The 15,768-nt window shown below is 38.1% G+C and overlaps 1 protein-coding gene and 1 long non-coding RNA gene across 3 annotated transcripts in view; both read left to right on the top strand.

Moving 5' to 3' along the window:
- The window catches only part of KLF7 (Kruppel like factor 7), a 93,951-nt gene extending 86,196 nt beyond the window's left edge, over positions 1 to 7,755 (top strand). Inside the window, exons 4-5 of one of the 2 annotated variants that reach the window (XR_005557856.1) lie at positions 129 to 1,327; positions 5,262 to 7,755. Coding sequence is in view for 1 of the 2 variants with exons in the window: in XM_039352878.1 (XP_039208812.1) it covers positions 129 to 180 (52 nt within the window). In the remaining variant the exon portion in view is untranslated. Of the gene's footprint in view, positions 1 to 128 lie in introns of both variants that reach the window. The other variant, XM_039352878.1, reaches the window with a different exon arrangement.
- A 5,794-nt stretch (positions 7,756 to 13,549) lies between these two features.
- On the top strand, positions 13,550 to 15,170 carry LOC120312317. The gene is made up of 2 exons (XR_005557857.1): positions 13,550 to 13,588; positions 14,196 to 15,170. It is a non-coding gene; the product is annotated as an uncharacterized LOC120312317 (long non-coding RNA).
- The last annotated feature ends 598 nt before the right edge of the window (positions 15,171 to 15,768 follow it).

Genomic DNA, 15,768 nt, shown 5'->3' with positions numbered 1-15,768 from the left:
CTGCAATTTTATTATGTAGGAATAAGCAGAGAGTTTTCCAGCTGATTACAAACTTGTACACTGAGAGGTGAAATCCGAACTGTATAATTGTCTTTGATACTGATTTTACTTTTGTGTTTACTTTGCAGGTGTTTTTCAAGGTCTGATCATCTTGCCCTCCATATGAAGAGGCACATCTAAATAATAGGGACCATACAGTGTGACCCGGATGCAGTTAGACCATAGCGTCATGGGGAGAAGGGTGGAACCCAATTGCCTGTCTCTTGCTACCTTCCAGAAGAAGAGAATTTGATCACATGTAAACTTCTATTCACACAACATGCACTAAATGCTGTCATGCACTCAGCAGTACATTCATCTGTTTCCAACGCCTTGCCCATCTGAAAGGCAGAAGACGTGATTAGGAAAAGGGATGCAGGGGAAGTCTTTAAGACACAGTTGCTTACAGCACTTCAGAACTTGAAAATATTTGCTCCTGTTTATTGCCAATGGAAATCAAAGCAGATGGAAGAGAATTCCTTGCAGGTGAACAGCATAGAAGCAGCATATATGTAACTCGCTTCTTGGTGCAACTTGACTGGGGAGGGGGGAAACCTATTTTGGACTTGCATATTTGTAGCACTAACTTTTCTTTGGAGATAATTTTGGAAGGAAAACTAATGACCTAGAAAAACCAAATTCCAGTTTGGTAGCCAAAACATTACTGTCTTGGTTCCTTTCTGCTGATTTTGTTTTAAGGCACCCTTAATGATTCATCAAGATTCCTCAAGAACTTCTTGATCTGCTCCGTTTTGTTTTTTCATAGAACTGAGCTGTCAAGATCTGTTTAAGTCAATACCAATGGCCTTAATTGGCAGTACACTCTGCAGAGATCCTAGGATACACCTACCAGTTTTCTTGCTTCAGCTGTTATGGACTTTGTCAAGGAGATATACAGTATATATATATAGAGAGAGAGAGAGAAAGAAAGAGAGAGGCATACTGTTTTGTTCCTTTAATTTTGGTATTTGGTTATTGCACATCCCGTGCACAGAGGAACTGTGAAAACTGCTGATATGATTGCATAATGGTTGACAAGTGAAATCCCTGAGCAAGATCACAGTATATCTTTGGAGGCATCACCATATTGCCATAGTTCAAACTTCCTATTTAATTACTTAATGAAAACTTGAAAGAAAGCTTATTTGAAGCTTTGAACCTTTTCTCCAAGTTTCTGAGAACTCATTTACACACCTGGATATCTGTCTTGGATTCTCTAACTCAGGCCTGACTTCAGGTTTTCCTTCTGCACCCTGGGGAGCATGCTTGTGGCAACCCACAAAAAATGGTTAGCAATTCTGGTTATTTGTTGTTGCTAGCCTTTTACTTGGTGAAATACGTGGTAACATATATGTGTGTGTCTGGCACTCGCAAAAGAAATATTTTGGGTTAAGCAGATCAATAGAATACTTGCAATCATGCAAGTTAGAAGTGAGAATCTCTTGCTTTTAATATTAGTCTCCTACATGTTTTCTAAAAGAGAAAATGCCTGCCTAGATTCTCCTTTCCCATTTTATTAAGGTGGTGTAATTCCCACTTGTCCAACACAATGCAGTTGAATGAAAGGATTGGCTTTTTGGTAAGCACGGACTTCTTTCCAAACAACTAATTTAAATAAACAAAAAAAAAAGTAGATGCATGGGTCCACTTCAAGCAATGGTTGTACTATTTAATGAACAATGAAGGCATCAGGCTCATGCTTGGATCTTGTAGATAGTTTGATGGTTGTGGTCAAATTAGATTATTTTTTTCTGTACTTATCTACACACACACACACACACACACACACACACACACACACCTTTCTCTATATATGCATTATGTTTATTTTTAGCTAGTTGGAGCTGGCACTATTCCAAAGACTGCCTTTTCAAACTATCTCTCATGCAGGTAAAGAGATAGTGATTCAGAATGGCTGTGTATAGTTTATTTGGGACCATCCCTGCAAGATGTGCTGAGAAACGGAATGGCCTGTAACTCTCTTGGTTGCTACTCTTCCACTCACTAAACTAGCTCACTGCCCTACTTTGGACTGTTTTTTGACTTGTTGACTGTTCACTAATTTCCTAATTCATGTTTAGGATGCAGAAACATTAAAATAACTTTTTATATCTTCAAATATATAATGGAAGTACAGACATTGATACATAATATTTAGCTCTTGGGGTTTTCTTTCCATCTGTAATTTTGTTCAGCTACTGAGGTTCCAAACAGTCCTCTCCTCGGGCTCAGATAATCCCTGCACATACTGTGACTATCAACAACCATTTATATTGCAAATACAAAATGTAGCCCTTAATGATGGGATGAGATACAGACCAAAAACACGAATAATCTTTACAGAGGCAATTAACATTAGGATTTAAGAATAAGGGCAAGATCTAAGTTTTATTCCAAAGATTTGTGGTGAAGAAATCTTGGAGCATTGTTTGCTGACAATCTTGTAGTTCTCTTTAACCGTGTTTGCATCTTTTCTGTTCTATGGAGGTGTTCACTGGGAATTTTGAGAACTCTGTAACTTGGTATTGGAATATTGTGTGACAGTTTTAGAATATCAGAGAAGAGAGAAGACTGAACATCTAGACAACGAATTAGTTGAAAAATCTCTACTGTCAAGATTTTTTTGTTTTCTTGTAGAGTCTTGCATAATGTGCATGCATGTATCTGTGCGTATGTGTGTATGTATATAGATATGTATGTATGTACGTATATATCTGTATGTGCGCGAACCCACACACAAATATATATGTAACTGTCATGACATAGTCCTTAAGTAATACCCATAGACCAAAATATTCAGTTCTGTTGCATCTAGTATTTAATTTGAGACTATAAGAGTTAACAGACAAATTTAAAATAAGTTTGCTTCTTTAAATAATCTGAAACAGATGGGAATGGGAATCCCGAGAAACCAAAAGGAATTGTGTTCATCTAACTCTTATTGATATTAGAAGTCTCAGAAAATTTTCTGTTAACAGGACTTGAAATAATCTGGGGAACAAAAAGCTTGTTCTTTTTCTCCCTGCTCAAAGTAGATTTGAAGTATAGGGACTTGGGAGTAAGTCAACTAAATCGGACAGGGCCTTTTCCTGAGTAAATGTGAAAGGGATCTGCTCTCAGCCTGTGAGAAGATGAATGAGGAAGAGATGTTAATCCATAGTTGATGCATAAGGTTGCTATGTTTCCACAGTAGATTATATAGTTATTAGCTGGCCAGCACCACCAAATAAATAAATAATCAGAAGCCTATAAGTTGGTACAGCAAATCAATCACAGCTTAGCCATCTGCCTCTGCCCCTAGTTTGCAATGTTTGTCTGTAAGGCTGTTAGCACTTGTCAGCCTCTTACTTCCCAGTGAACCACCTCATCCGCTGATGGTGATAGGATCTGTCTGCAATCCTAATCATACTGACAGTCTCACAAACGTGGGAGGCAGGAAGGAGGAGGAAGAATTCTGGACAATGAGCCGTGGGAAATGCAAACACAAATAGTAATTTGTTCTTGAGATTTTCTTTTGACCACTTACCGAAAGATAATCATGTGTGATGGTTGTGCCATACCAAAAATGATTTTTAATGGGTTCTGTATTTCTATTACAAATTCAACAGAAATTGAGGGAGAGAGTGTGTAAATATTTCAAGGACTTAATTACATCATTTAGCAGATCTTAGTTTGGCTTTTACCATCCTATAAAAGGATTTTCTAACAGCAATGATGGCAGGGTTTTACCACCCAGTCTTTATTAATGCTCTCAAGGAAAGGAAATGGCAAGGCACGAGAGAGTAGCTAACTTCCTAGTCTAATATAAGGAAGCTTGGATAGAAAACACAGGCAAAAGCAATCTGAGGCATTTTATTCAGGCCTTTGAGCAGTATTCTTGTTGCTTCAGCAGCAGCAGTGTCTGCTGCATCCTGTTTTCAGTATGCCAGTTTACAATATACTCTGGAAAATTTAGAATCGGTTAATTGCATGGCATACTCTACATGCTAACTTGTACTACACATTTCTGGTAGACCCCATGATAATTGGATTCAAAAGAAAACTCTTGTTTTCTTTTAAACACTTAACAGAGGGCCATCTCTGTGTGTTTGTTTGTGTGTGTGTGTATATATGTGTGTGAGTATATGTGTGTATATGTGTTAAGGATTTTGCCTTTCCTTGCTAAAATAAGATAGGGGCTATCTTCAGAAAAATAGCAAGAATTGACACACACACCCGACCTCTTTCAGCAACAAGGATCTCTCTCTTTCTCAGTAGGGATACAGTAAATGCTTCATTTTTCTTAAAAGCCCTCGAACAATAGGGGAAAAGTATCAAGAATGTATTAACCTGCTGTAATTTCAAAAGCACACTAAAATATTCTTAGATTTGAAAGTTAATGTTGGCATACTCATATTTTTAAATTGAACTATGTTTATATATTTTTTTTATTTGTTGATTGGGCATAAGGCCAAATTGCAGGCGTACACTCCCAAGTTCTGTATATCTATACATATGCTAAAACATTTGAATATATCTAAAATATAAGCCCATATAGATGAAGTGAAATCCAACTCTGCCTGATGTAGTAATCAACAATCCTTGTTTCTGTCTCATTTGAGTGAGGGCCCTTACTACTGATAGTGAATTTTAAAAGAATGTTGGCTTATTGGGAATGATTTTGCTTGTGTGTATCTTTATTGTATACCATGAGAAAACAAAATGAAAACTGGGGGGGGGGGAAGTGTTTACAAAAGTACCCTGAGTTTTATGTCACATGGAGGGAAGTGACATTAAATTGACCTATTTATCTGCTGAGGCTTCAGTGTGCAAAAATCACCTATCAATATAACATACAATTTCTTGGACATCTTTTTTTAAATTCCTGTGTGACAGATTATTACCTGGATAAATAAATCAGCATGGTTGATAGATCCATTTGGGAAGCCATTCCTGAAAGTAATATTTTTACACGTCTGTCACTTAATATTTTCATTTATTGTATTACTATTCCTGTGGCTAATAAATGGTTCCCTGGAAGGCCATATGGTCAGACCAGAGTATATATCTGGTCCAGTATATCCAGTATATTGTTATTTGTTGTTATTTGTATTTTACGCATTTCTGAACGTTGTATCTGCTAATCCCTGAACACCAAAATTGTAACACTGTTTTTAAGCACTCATTTGTTATTGATCCTTCACTACCTGATAGACATTGTATTATTTTTTAATTTTTTTTAGTTCCACAGATATAGTGAAATTTGTATGAAGTTGCTCAGTTCTAAGAAAAAACTAAACAGCACTTCAATTATGCTAGCATGTATCATCAGCAAATGAACACTGTAAGTATATACATGGTTAAAATCTCTTCAACAAATTGAGAGTACTATAATGGTATCATTTTGAGAACAGTATTTTATCCCAAAATGAGCACTGTATAAAGAGAACATTTGAGGGATTTTTTTTAAAAAAAACCACTATAGAATATCACAAATATTGGCTGAGCGGAGAGGCTGAGCACACAAGGTAGTAGTAGTTTTCAGCTCACCTCCTTCCTTGCCTTGTGTTGAGTTCTCTGCACCTTCTCTTAGAGTAGTGCTTCCAGTGGGGATACAATAGGGCTCTGCTCATGTCTGGTTCCTTCAGGAGTCATCTGCACTTGAAGGAATTCTGCATCAGAGCTGGAATTATGCCTTTTACATGGCTGCCAATTCCATGGATGCCACACACTTGGAGGGCGACAAGGCTAGAAGCCTGGATGCACAAATGTATGAAAAGGTTATAACAAGTAAATAACTTTTCTGGGGATAGAATGGGCAAGTTAATACTTCATTCCTGGTGAGAAGAAATACTGCCCCAAATCCAGAATCATGTACCAGGGTCTGTCTCTTCCTCACATGACCCTTACCAGATGCATAAGCTCATCTGCTGATTATTGTGCACAAACCTACAAAGTGAACAATATTTAGATGTCTTGAGCAGCTGGTCAAGCAATTGCCCCTTTTTTCCACCCTCCTATGTGAGAAAAATTGCAAATCAACAATTGGAAGTCAATCAGAATCTGAATTGGGAAGGAAAAATTGGAATCTCACCCCAATTCAAGGTTAGCCAAAGCTGAGCTTTATTGCCAATCTTCATAATCAAGTCATTTGCTGCTTCTAAAGCAAGGTTATTCTTGTGAAGTATATATTTTTGACAGGGAGGAAACATGCAGAGATGATGCATTGAATTGAGAGGCAAAACATAAGGTTTGAGAATATGTTAAGAGGTCCCGCCTTCTAGGCAAGATGGGCTGCACACAAGTTAAAAAAATAAAGAGGTCAGGCATCTCTCATGTGTATCCTGTTGTCTGCAGTAACACTTTCCAGAAGTAGTTCTCAGTCCCCAAATTCATTGGGGAAGGGATGGGATGGAATTAGCAAGTAGCATTGCATTAAACCCGTGTCCTTCCTATTCCACAGTTCTACCAAACAAACAAACAAAAAAATTGGATTCTAAGAAAGTTCAGAAAAATATCTAAAGGAATAACAAAGTAGGCAAGCTTGCTTTTGCCCCTTATTAGCTACAATCCTGATAAGATTGCCTCATGATCAAGATTAGCTTCTAGTTGCATCAGTCCAAAGATCCACAGCCCCCATTTCCAGTCAATTTTCCAGCTGTAGTTCGTACTATAAAGGAGGTACTGGGTTTCATGGATTAGTGGTTCTTTCGTCCTTCACATGTAATGTGCTCAATCTGCTGAGGCGCACATTCAGCATACAGTTAGATCTTTCAAGGAGCTGATCTACAGTGATTCTGGTCTTGACTTAAAGACTGATGATGTATATGAGCAGCATTAATTACCTCCAGAACTGGAACCCCTGGCAAGAGGTTCCAGGAGCATGGTAGGAGAAATTACTCCCTTGAAACAACCCCCTTTTAATCTTTCTAAAGTTATATCAAGGGAAAAGCATGTCAGAATTTAGACAATGGGTACAATGAACATTGCTTAGGGAAGTAAAGGATTGGTGTATTTGTAACAGATTCACCAGGTCCTTTTTTCATTCTAATTATATATATATATATATATATATAATCCAGTCATTCTTTCAAAACAATATCTGCGTAACCACCACCAATTCTTGAAGGACTTTCTTTTTGCACTACAGCTTTTCTTTCATCAGATGTTTCTGCCAAGTGCATTTGGAGGAACCTTCAGCCTCGTTCTCTCAGGTATTTCTAGTACGGTGTTTCTTAACCTTGCTAATTTTCAGATGTGTGGACTTCAACTCCCAGAAATCCCCCTTCCTAGCTGGAGAATTCTGAGAATTAAAGTCCACACATCTTAAAAGTTGGCAAAGTTGAAAAACATGGCTCTAGTATATCGCAGAAGTACCCAAAATGGTAGCCCTCCATTCTCCCATTTTTTGGTTGGTGTTTATTTTTTTTAAGCTTTTTATATATATAAATATATAAATATAAATATAAATATATGAATATATTACTTTGTCCATTTTTTTGGCTGTACAAAAGTCTTAAGATTTAAAAATATTATTTGTATTATATGATGGTGGTATGTTAATGTTACAAGATTATTAATGAAAAAGAAGATTTATTTTTGTTACTGGTCTGTTTCATAATTCTTTTTTAAATTGGTATATTGTAAGATATCTATGCAAAAAAAGTTATGTGACGCATTTTTATTTAAGAATGTAATATGTGTAATAAAAAGTAGAATGTGTTTGGCCTGAAAATGGTTCAAGGCATCCTGGGTATTTTTTGTTGAAGCAGAGAGAAAACTGTCTAATATAAAGATAAAAACAGGGCTGTATCTCGCGGTAACTCACAACAATGAGGAAGCAAAATTTTCTGGATTACATCCAATAGTTACTTTCACAAGTAACTGTTTGCACCAGAGGATCTTCAGATTATCACATGCTCCTCCATTCAAGCACATACTGTGGTGAAAACCCCCTTCTGCTCATGCACTCTCCTATTACAGGAGGACCCCCTGCTTTCATAATCTGTAGGATTTAGAATGCTGTAGCATTTGGTTTTCTACTCGAGCAAAGTTCCTATTCTTCTTTATACTGATGGACTTATAATATAGAAGGAAAGGGAATAGAGTAGACGTATACATAAATAAAGTTCCAAACAAGAAATAGATTTATTTATCAAAACCTTCTGAAAAGGTTTAATGGTTTACAGTAAACCATATTGTCTCAGAATTCTTAGATTCCTTCCTTGAGGAACATACCAAATTTACTTCAGATACTGATTTGGTTGAAAGCATTGATGAATGTACAACACCTTTTCTCAACTTCTTTGTAATTTTATTGATAAATAATGTAAAACAAATCTCATTCTTGAATAGAAGATTTATGGAGTTCAATTTGGACAGCACCTATAACTCTACAAATGCATATACTGTACAAAAACTGTACATGAATTGTTTCAGAATTTTGCTTAGTCCCTTCTATAATCAGGCACACTTTTTGGCAAGCTAAGACAGCTTGACAAAGCTTTGGCAAAGAGAGTTCCCCAAAGCAAGAAATATGGCCTTGGACAGTACATAAGGTGAAGTGAAGTAGTTGATCAACTTGCTTGATCTGCCTTTGCTATCTATCTGGCCCTTCCTTTCTGACAGACCTGTCCTGTACTGCTTGTGGGTTTCTTCTGTTCAGCTTTAAAGAAAAAGTTTCTGTGGCATGTATTTACTGACACCGATATTTGCTATTTTCAAGGGTTTGTCCCACTCTTGGTTTCAGTAGTATGTCTGTTCTGGAGAGTAGGTTCCTGTATCTGGGAGAGAGATGAATTGTGCCATGTACTCCCTGAAAATCCACCACATTGTATGCTTTATAAGGCTACTCACTCTTTTAGAGCCAACTTTAGGAATGTGTTTTCCCAGCAATGTACTTAATGTATCTTGCTTTCGAATTGTGGTGTTGGAGAAGACACTTGAGAGTCTCCTGGACTACAAGGAGATAAATCAGTCAATCCTAAAGGGGAAATCAACCCTGACTGTTCTTTGGAAGGAATGATAGTGAAGCTGAAGCTCAAATAGTTTGGATACCAAATGAGAGGAGAAGACGACTAATTAGAAAATAGTCTGATGTTGTGAAAGATTGAAGGCAAAAGGAGAAAGGGATGGCAAAGATGACATGATTGGATAATGTCATTGACACAGTGGATATGAATTAAATCCAGTATAGCTGGACTCCTGTAGCTGCTACATTTCTTGTCATAATGAAATCTCATTCTAACTATGTTGGGGGGGGGAGGAGGAGGCATGATTGAGGGAGCAGTATAGCTGTACATACAAAGAAATAGCTTACTCTGGTGGAAGAATAGTAGTTAATACAGAGAAAACAACTCTGACGCTTCATCCTGTAATGTAGCTCAACAGCTACACTTGCTCTGTTCCAGATTATTGTTGCTTGAGAAGCTTGTGTGTCATGTTAAATTAAGCCTCTTCATTGGATAAAGCTTGATTACAGTGCTAGGGCAGAATATTCACTTTATATAATTTAGATTTTGGCATTTACATTATTCTTGCCTCTTCTTCTGTGGTCCTTGGAAATTTTCAAATCATAAAGACAAGTGCCAACTTTCTGTGCAGAATATTTTCAAGAAACAGGACAGAGTAGGAAAATTAAAGAGAAACCTGGAGTGGGGGTCAAAACAGCAGCCGTAACTGTGCAATCAATGTCCTAACCCCTTGTTGCTTACTTGTGATTTGCATAGTTGCAGTTGCCATCTTGACCTTTTTGATCCCCTTCTCCTCACAGATAGTGGCTAAAGAGCTACAGAACCATAAACCTTGGCCACTCTTTCAACACAGCCCTTTCCAAGAAACGGCTACAACAAGAAATAATAGACTTTGTTTAATTATTGTGAGGTTATAAACAAACTCTTGATAGTCTGGCAGTGTTTCTCTTTCCCCTTGTCTTACACTAAAGAGGGTCAGGCTCACCTGTCGTGAGTTTCTTTTTCACTCCTTCCTGTGTTCTGAACTAAGTTCATATTTTCCTAATGGTTGTCCCGTATCTTCCTCAATGATTTCTCCATACCTCTACGCCTTATGATGCTTAGACAATTTCCATAAACAGTTGTGATTATGGCATTTTTAGACCTTTTAAAAATTGTAAAGCAATCGGGATAGCTTGAACTAAAAAAAAATAGAAGTGGTTAAACATGGGCATGGAGCAAGGCTCACTTCTCATGTAGTAGATGGTTGAAGTGAATGACTGAGCTAACAAAAATATCATTTAGTACAAAATCCCTCACATGGAATTTTAAAAAAAGAACTTTGTGTTTCTACTCGCTTATTATACATCATCACAATGATGCTCACCTTGTCTCATCTTGAAACATCTATTTTACTTTATTTCTCTTGATTAAAGCAACTGGAATTTTCAGTGTGGAAATCAGATGTTTCTGCTGTGAGAACTGTTACTAAAATAATCTCACTTGTCATTTTCTCAGCAACACTTAAGTGTTCCCTCTCCAGGGTGGAGATGTTTACAACTTATTCACTAAGTGTAGTGTGGCTTCTTTTTCTTCTTTCCACAGTAGATGCTTAATTTCCTGCAATTCTTGGAGAGCACCAGCAGGAAGAAATGTCAGGAAGCTCACCACCAAGTCAGGCAGTGATTAAAAGTAGACTCATTTCCTTCCTTTCCATCCAGGACTGTTGGAAAGATTGTTATGTTCTCAGGTTTGGAATTCCTAAACAGCTCCCCCTCACATACTACACAATTAATGATGTTTTTTTTTTTTTCCAACTGAAGGCCCAAGTCTACTCTGTTTTGCTTTGTTTTTGCAGATGGGAGTTAGCTTTAGCTGTAGAGGAGCTCTTTCAGGCACTTTATGAGGGAGGTAAGTCTATAATCTAATGATGAAATTTATGTTGGTCTACAGAGGGTCCCTTAAGGCCATTTCTCTTTTTCCAAAACACTCTGGTGGCAGTCACTTTCTCCCACTTACAAGGTGACTCTTTCAGAAGAAGCTTTCTCCAATTGTCCCTTCTTCTCAGAACACAAAATGCCTTTATTTTTACAAAGCATATTTCTTTTGGGATAGTAGCAGCTATGGCCCATCTCCTTATTTTGCAAAAAAAACCCAAAAAACAGAATTGCCCAGATTGACTTCCTTATCCTAGTTGTTTTCATTTACAATCAAGCTGAGAAGGTAGCTTTTTGGACAGTTTCTTTAAACAGCAGGCAATCCCTGAAGGGATCAAGTGAGCTTTAGCAGCCGAAGTGATACTCTAGCAGAAATTTACTCCATGTGTCAGGTCAGTTCTTTCACAGCCTATGAAAATGAAGGTATTCCCTCTCTCATGTGCTTCAGTGACCTCTCTGAGCTCTAGTGCCTTTTTTCTTTTCCTTTGCCATGTTCCCATTTCCTTTTTCTCAGAGATTGGTTACCAGATAATTGTTTACAGTGCTGCATTCTGAAAAGTTATTTTCAACTGGAATGGCTATTAACCTTTTCACTACTGCTCTCTTTGAGAAAAGGAAACCATGATGGGATCTCTGATTAAATCTTTGCCACATTCCTTCCCAATGCCATTTCTTCAAAGATCTACTTATTTGATCTGTAGAAGCCAATCTAAACTGCTCCCCAGCTGCTATTGGCTTTGGAGCAAGGGGGATACAAAATTAAACAGCCTTCTCCAAAGCAATGCTTCATTTATCAAATGAGCATCCTGTTCCCCTCACTGGCTCTTTGAAGTTAGAAAATCAAAGATGCTGATGATGGAGATTTTTGGGCCATGCACTGTTTGCCTCTGAGAGTTCCTTTGCAAGTTTTTTTTTCCTCTGCACTGCACAGGTGACCATAGATTTTAAAGTATGCATTGTTTTCTATGATCATTTGTACCTGTCTCATCCTCAGGAAAGATAAGTCTTATAAATCATAGAATTAGAGCAGGGGAGAGGCGAAGTAAGTCTCTATATTGCAGCATAGCTCAAGACTAAAGCTAGAGATAGACAACCCAAGCAGGAGTCTGGAGCTCTGAGATTGAAGCAGAAGTCACCAGTATGAGGTCAAATATCTACCAACTGGCTGGTGCCAGTGATGTTGTTTAAAACTCTGGCAACTTTGGCTTGTGTGTCCCACATGTGTTAATATGAAAATTTCATGATGAGTAGGATGTTATTCATTAAAACTGGCCTAATGCTACAAAACTATACACTAAATAGAAAAGGCTTTTTTTCTCTTGGTAGGGCACACAACCTACTTTGCCTGGTCTACGAACAAGGATAATGTTGGTCTCAGGGTCCTGAGCCAGCAAACATTAGTCAATGTTAAGACATGCCAGGAGTTGTGATTTAACAATATTTGCAGAACCAATGTTTCCACAACCTAACCTACCGATATAACCATAATTGTCAAAGTGACTGTTGATTCACCTCTTGGTTTGGGTAACTACTACAATTTTATCTCAGTGCTGTAGGCTGAACATCTGCTTGCTTCTTGTTTTTGGTGTTATTTGGGGTCATTTCATGCGGAAGCCAAAATAAATTGCTGCAATTGCTGTTTGGCTTAACTTCAAGGCCAATGCCAGTAGGTTTTGCCTCTACAGAGTCTTCCAAGACAATCTATTGATAATACAAAATGAAATATCAGCCTGTAACAACAGCAACAGCAGCAGCAGCAGCAACAACAACAACAACAACAACAACAACAACAACAACAATAATAATAATAATAATAATAATAATAATAATAATAATAATAATAAAGTTGGAAGGGACCTTAGAAGTCATCTAGTCCAACCCCCTGCTCAGGTAGGAAATCCTATACCAGTGGTAGCGAACCTATGGCATGGGTGCCAGAGGTGGAACTCAGAGCCGTCTCTGTGGGCACGTGTGCCATTGCCCCAGTCCTAGGCCTTCAGCTGGGTTTTATAAAACCTTTTCACTTTAGGCTTCCGCCACCGTGTACAAAAAAAAAGGTTCAATCAATCGGTCAATTTCGACTTCTTGCAGGAAAAAAAAGATCTTGCAAAGTTGGAATTGATTGATTGAACTTTTTAGTCCCACCCAGTCTGCCATTACCACTGCAGCCACGCCCATCCAGTGGGCCATGCCCACCCAGCACCTGACGATGCATAAGTGGGTTTTGGGTTGCAGTTTGGGCACTCGGTCTCTAAAAGGTTCGCCATCACTGTCCTATACCATTTCAGACAAATGGCTGTCTAGTCTCTTCTTAAAAACTTCCAGTGTTGGAACATTCACAGCTTCTGGAGGCAGGTTGTTCCATGATTAATTGTTCTAACTGTCAGAAAATTTCTCCTTAGTTCTAGATTGCTTCTTGTCTTGCCTTTGGAGAATAGCTTGACTCCCTCTTCTTTGTGACAACCCCTGAGATATTGGAACACTGCTATCATGTCCCCCCTCGTTCTTCTCTTCATTAAACTAGACATACCCAATTCCAGCAACCGTTCCTTATATGTTTTAGCCTCCAGTCCCCTAATCATCTTTGTTGCTCTTCTCTGTACTCTTTCTAGAATCTCAATCTCTTTTTTACATCGTGGTGACCAAAACCGGATGCAGTATTCCAAGTGTAGCCTTACCAAGGTATTGTAAAGTGGTATTAACACTTCACGTGATCTTGATTCTATCCCTCTGTTAATGCAGCAGGCTGCAGGTTATTTTCATCTCTTGTTCAGGATTATAACAAACCATTTGTAGCTGTGCAAAGACATAAACAGGCATTTGACTTTGATAACAGCTTTAACCAAAGTATACCTTTCAGATTGCTTTGCAAAACAATTGGCAATTATTTCACAGCCCACCCACTCACTTGAAGGCATGGAGGTCAATACTTCCTGCTTGGGGATTCAGGCACTTTCTCAAAACACATTGCTCTAATGATCAGAGCCGAGCAAATCGGTGAAATGCCATCACTTCATAAAATCAAATCCAAAATATTCTATTCCATCCCATTCCCTCCTTCTGGAGTTCACTGTTGGATCTGTGAGCTGAATGGCTACTGTAAATAAGAAAAGGAATACTTAAACAGGTGCTGAGTTGTCTGGTGGAGAAAGAGAGGAACTAACAAGTATATTCCCTGAATACATTCAAATAAGAAATTCTAGGAATCTTTGCAGAAATATTTGGTCATTAACCTTCTAGATAGCTGTAATTAACCTCTCCTTCCCTTTTCTTTTTGCTTGGTCTTTAGTTATTGCAATGGATAGAGACCTCAACAGAGAAGGTGACTAGAGCTGCAGCCTCTGGAAGTCAATATAGGGCAATTTTCCCACAGCTGATCACCTCCTCTCCCACAGTTATCTTGCTGGAAATTATGGGATCTTGCACACTACCACATCTGAGCACATAAGTTTGGAAAGCCTGGTCCAGAGGAAGTGCTCTTCAAAGGAAATAGCCAGCTGCTGCTTATAGGATCCTTGACAATGAGGGATTGTCTGTTTCTAGTCCTCTGACTCCTGTGACATAATTGTTTTCCATTATAGAAACGGAGAGGCAGCTGTTTGAAATAAAAACAAAATAGAGGACATACTAGCACTGGAAAGAGCTGGTTCATCCCTTTTCTGTGGACTTCTTTGAAGAATGTGATAGGGCAAACAGTAATCAGGGAATTAGAATGAGGGACATTAAGTTTCCTTACATCAAATACAACAAAAATGTCTTGCTCTCAGTTTATCTAGATTTATTTCTTACAAATATATTTTTTCTTTCTGACAAATAAGCAATAGTTAGCTTATTAAATTTGAATATATATATTCAATTACAGTATGTTTAACTTCTACGTTATTTTCTTGGAAGATTTTTTTTTCATTAAACTGAAACAATTTCGGGGAAATGGTCTGCAGAGTCCTTCCAAGGAATTGAAATGAAGTCTTTTCTTTTAATGTATACAGTACGCATGGTATATGACTAACGAAACTGGCATATATAACTAAAAATAAATCTTTAAATTCCTTGCATAACTGCAAAGGGGAAGCCATGTCTTTTCATTTGTGGTGGAAGTGCTCAAAGAGTGCTTGGTAGATGTAGAAATGGGTAAAAGTATCAGTCAGGATATTCAGATAGACCCCATTATTGAAAACGTTAACTGAAAACAGGAAGAAGACAAAGTCTAAAAAGTTGTTAGTTTCTATATATAGACAGAAGCAAAAACGGCAATAAATAAAAATAGAAAGAAAGAAATATTATCTTTGAAAGTATGACAAACTCTGATTTAGCGCTATCATAAAGAAATGGATCCACTTGCAGCATCTTTGAACAGACAGTCAAAATCATATATGTGCATGTATGTGTGTGTATTTGTGTATATTACATGTGTATCTGTGTCTATGTACACATGCATACATGCGTGCACATATGTGATGTACACAGCTTGCAGCAGATTTTTTTTCTTTGTGCCCTAGTAGAGAAACATCTGCTACTACTTAGGATTGAAATCTCAACTTTCCAAGTGGCAGGTGAGTGTCTTGACCATCAGGCCACAACATCTCCCTCCCTCTCTCCTTCTTTCCCTCTCTCCCTCCCTCCCTCCCTCCCCCCTCTCTCCATCCATCCATCCATCCATCCATCTACACCAGTGGTTCTCAACCTTTTTAATGCTGTGACCCCCAACCGGTCGTAAGTCGAGGACTACTCAACCGGTCGTAAGTCGAGGACTGCTCAACTGGTGCAGCACCGTTTGCAGAATGGGACTTTTGGCGGGCTCAGCAGGGCAGAGACAGCCTGGACAATTCCTATTGGCTTTTGAAAGCCAATAGAATTAGACT

The sequence above is a fragment of the Crotalus tigris genome, unplaced genomic scaffold, assembly GCF_016545835.1.
Source record: "Crotalus tigris isolate CLP2741 ecotype Arizona unplaced genomic scaffold, ASM1654583v1 scf7180000018485.2372832, whole genome shotgun sequence".
Lineage (NCBI taxonomy): Eukaryota > Metazoa > Chordata > Lepidosauria > Squamata > Viperidae > Crotalus > Crotalus tigris.
Note: the sequence above shows the minus strand (reverse complement) of the source record. Positions and strands in the feature narration are given on the sequence as shown.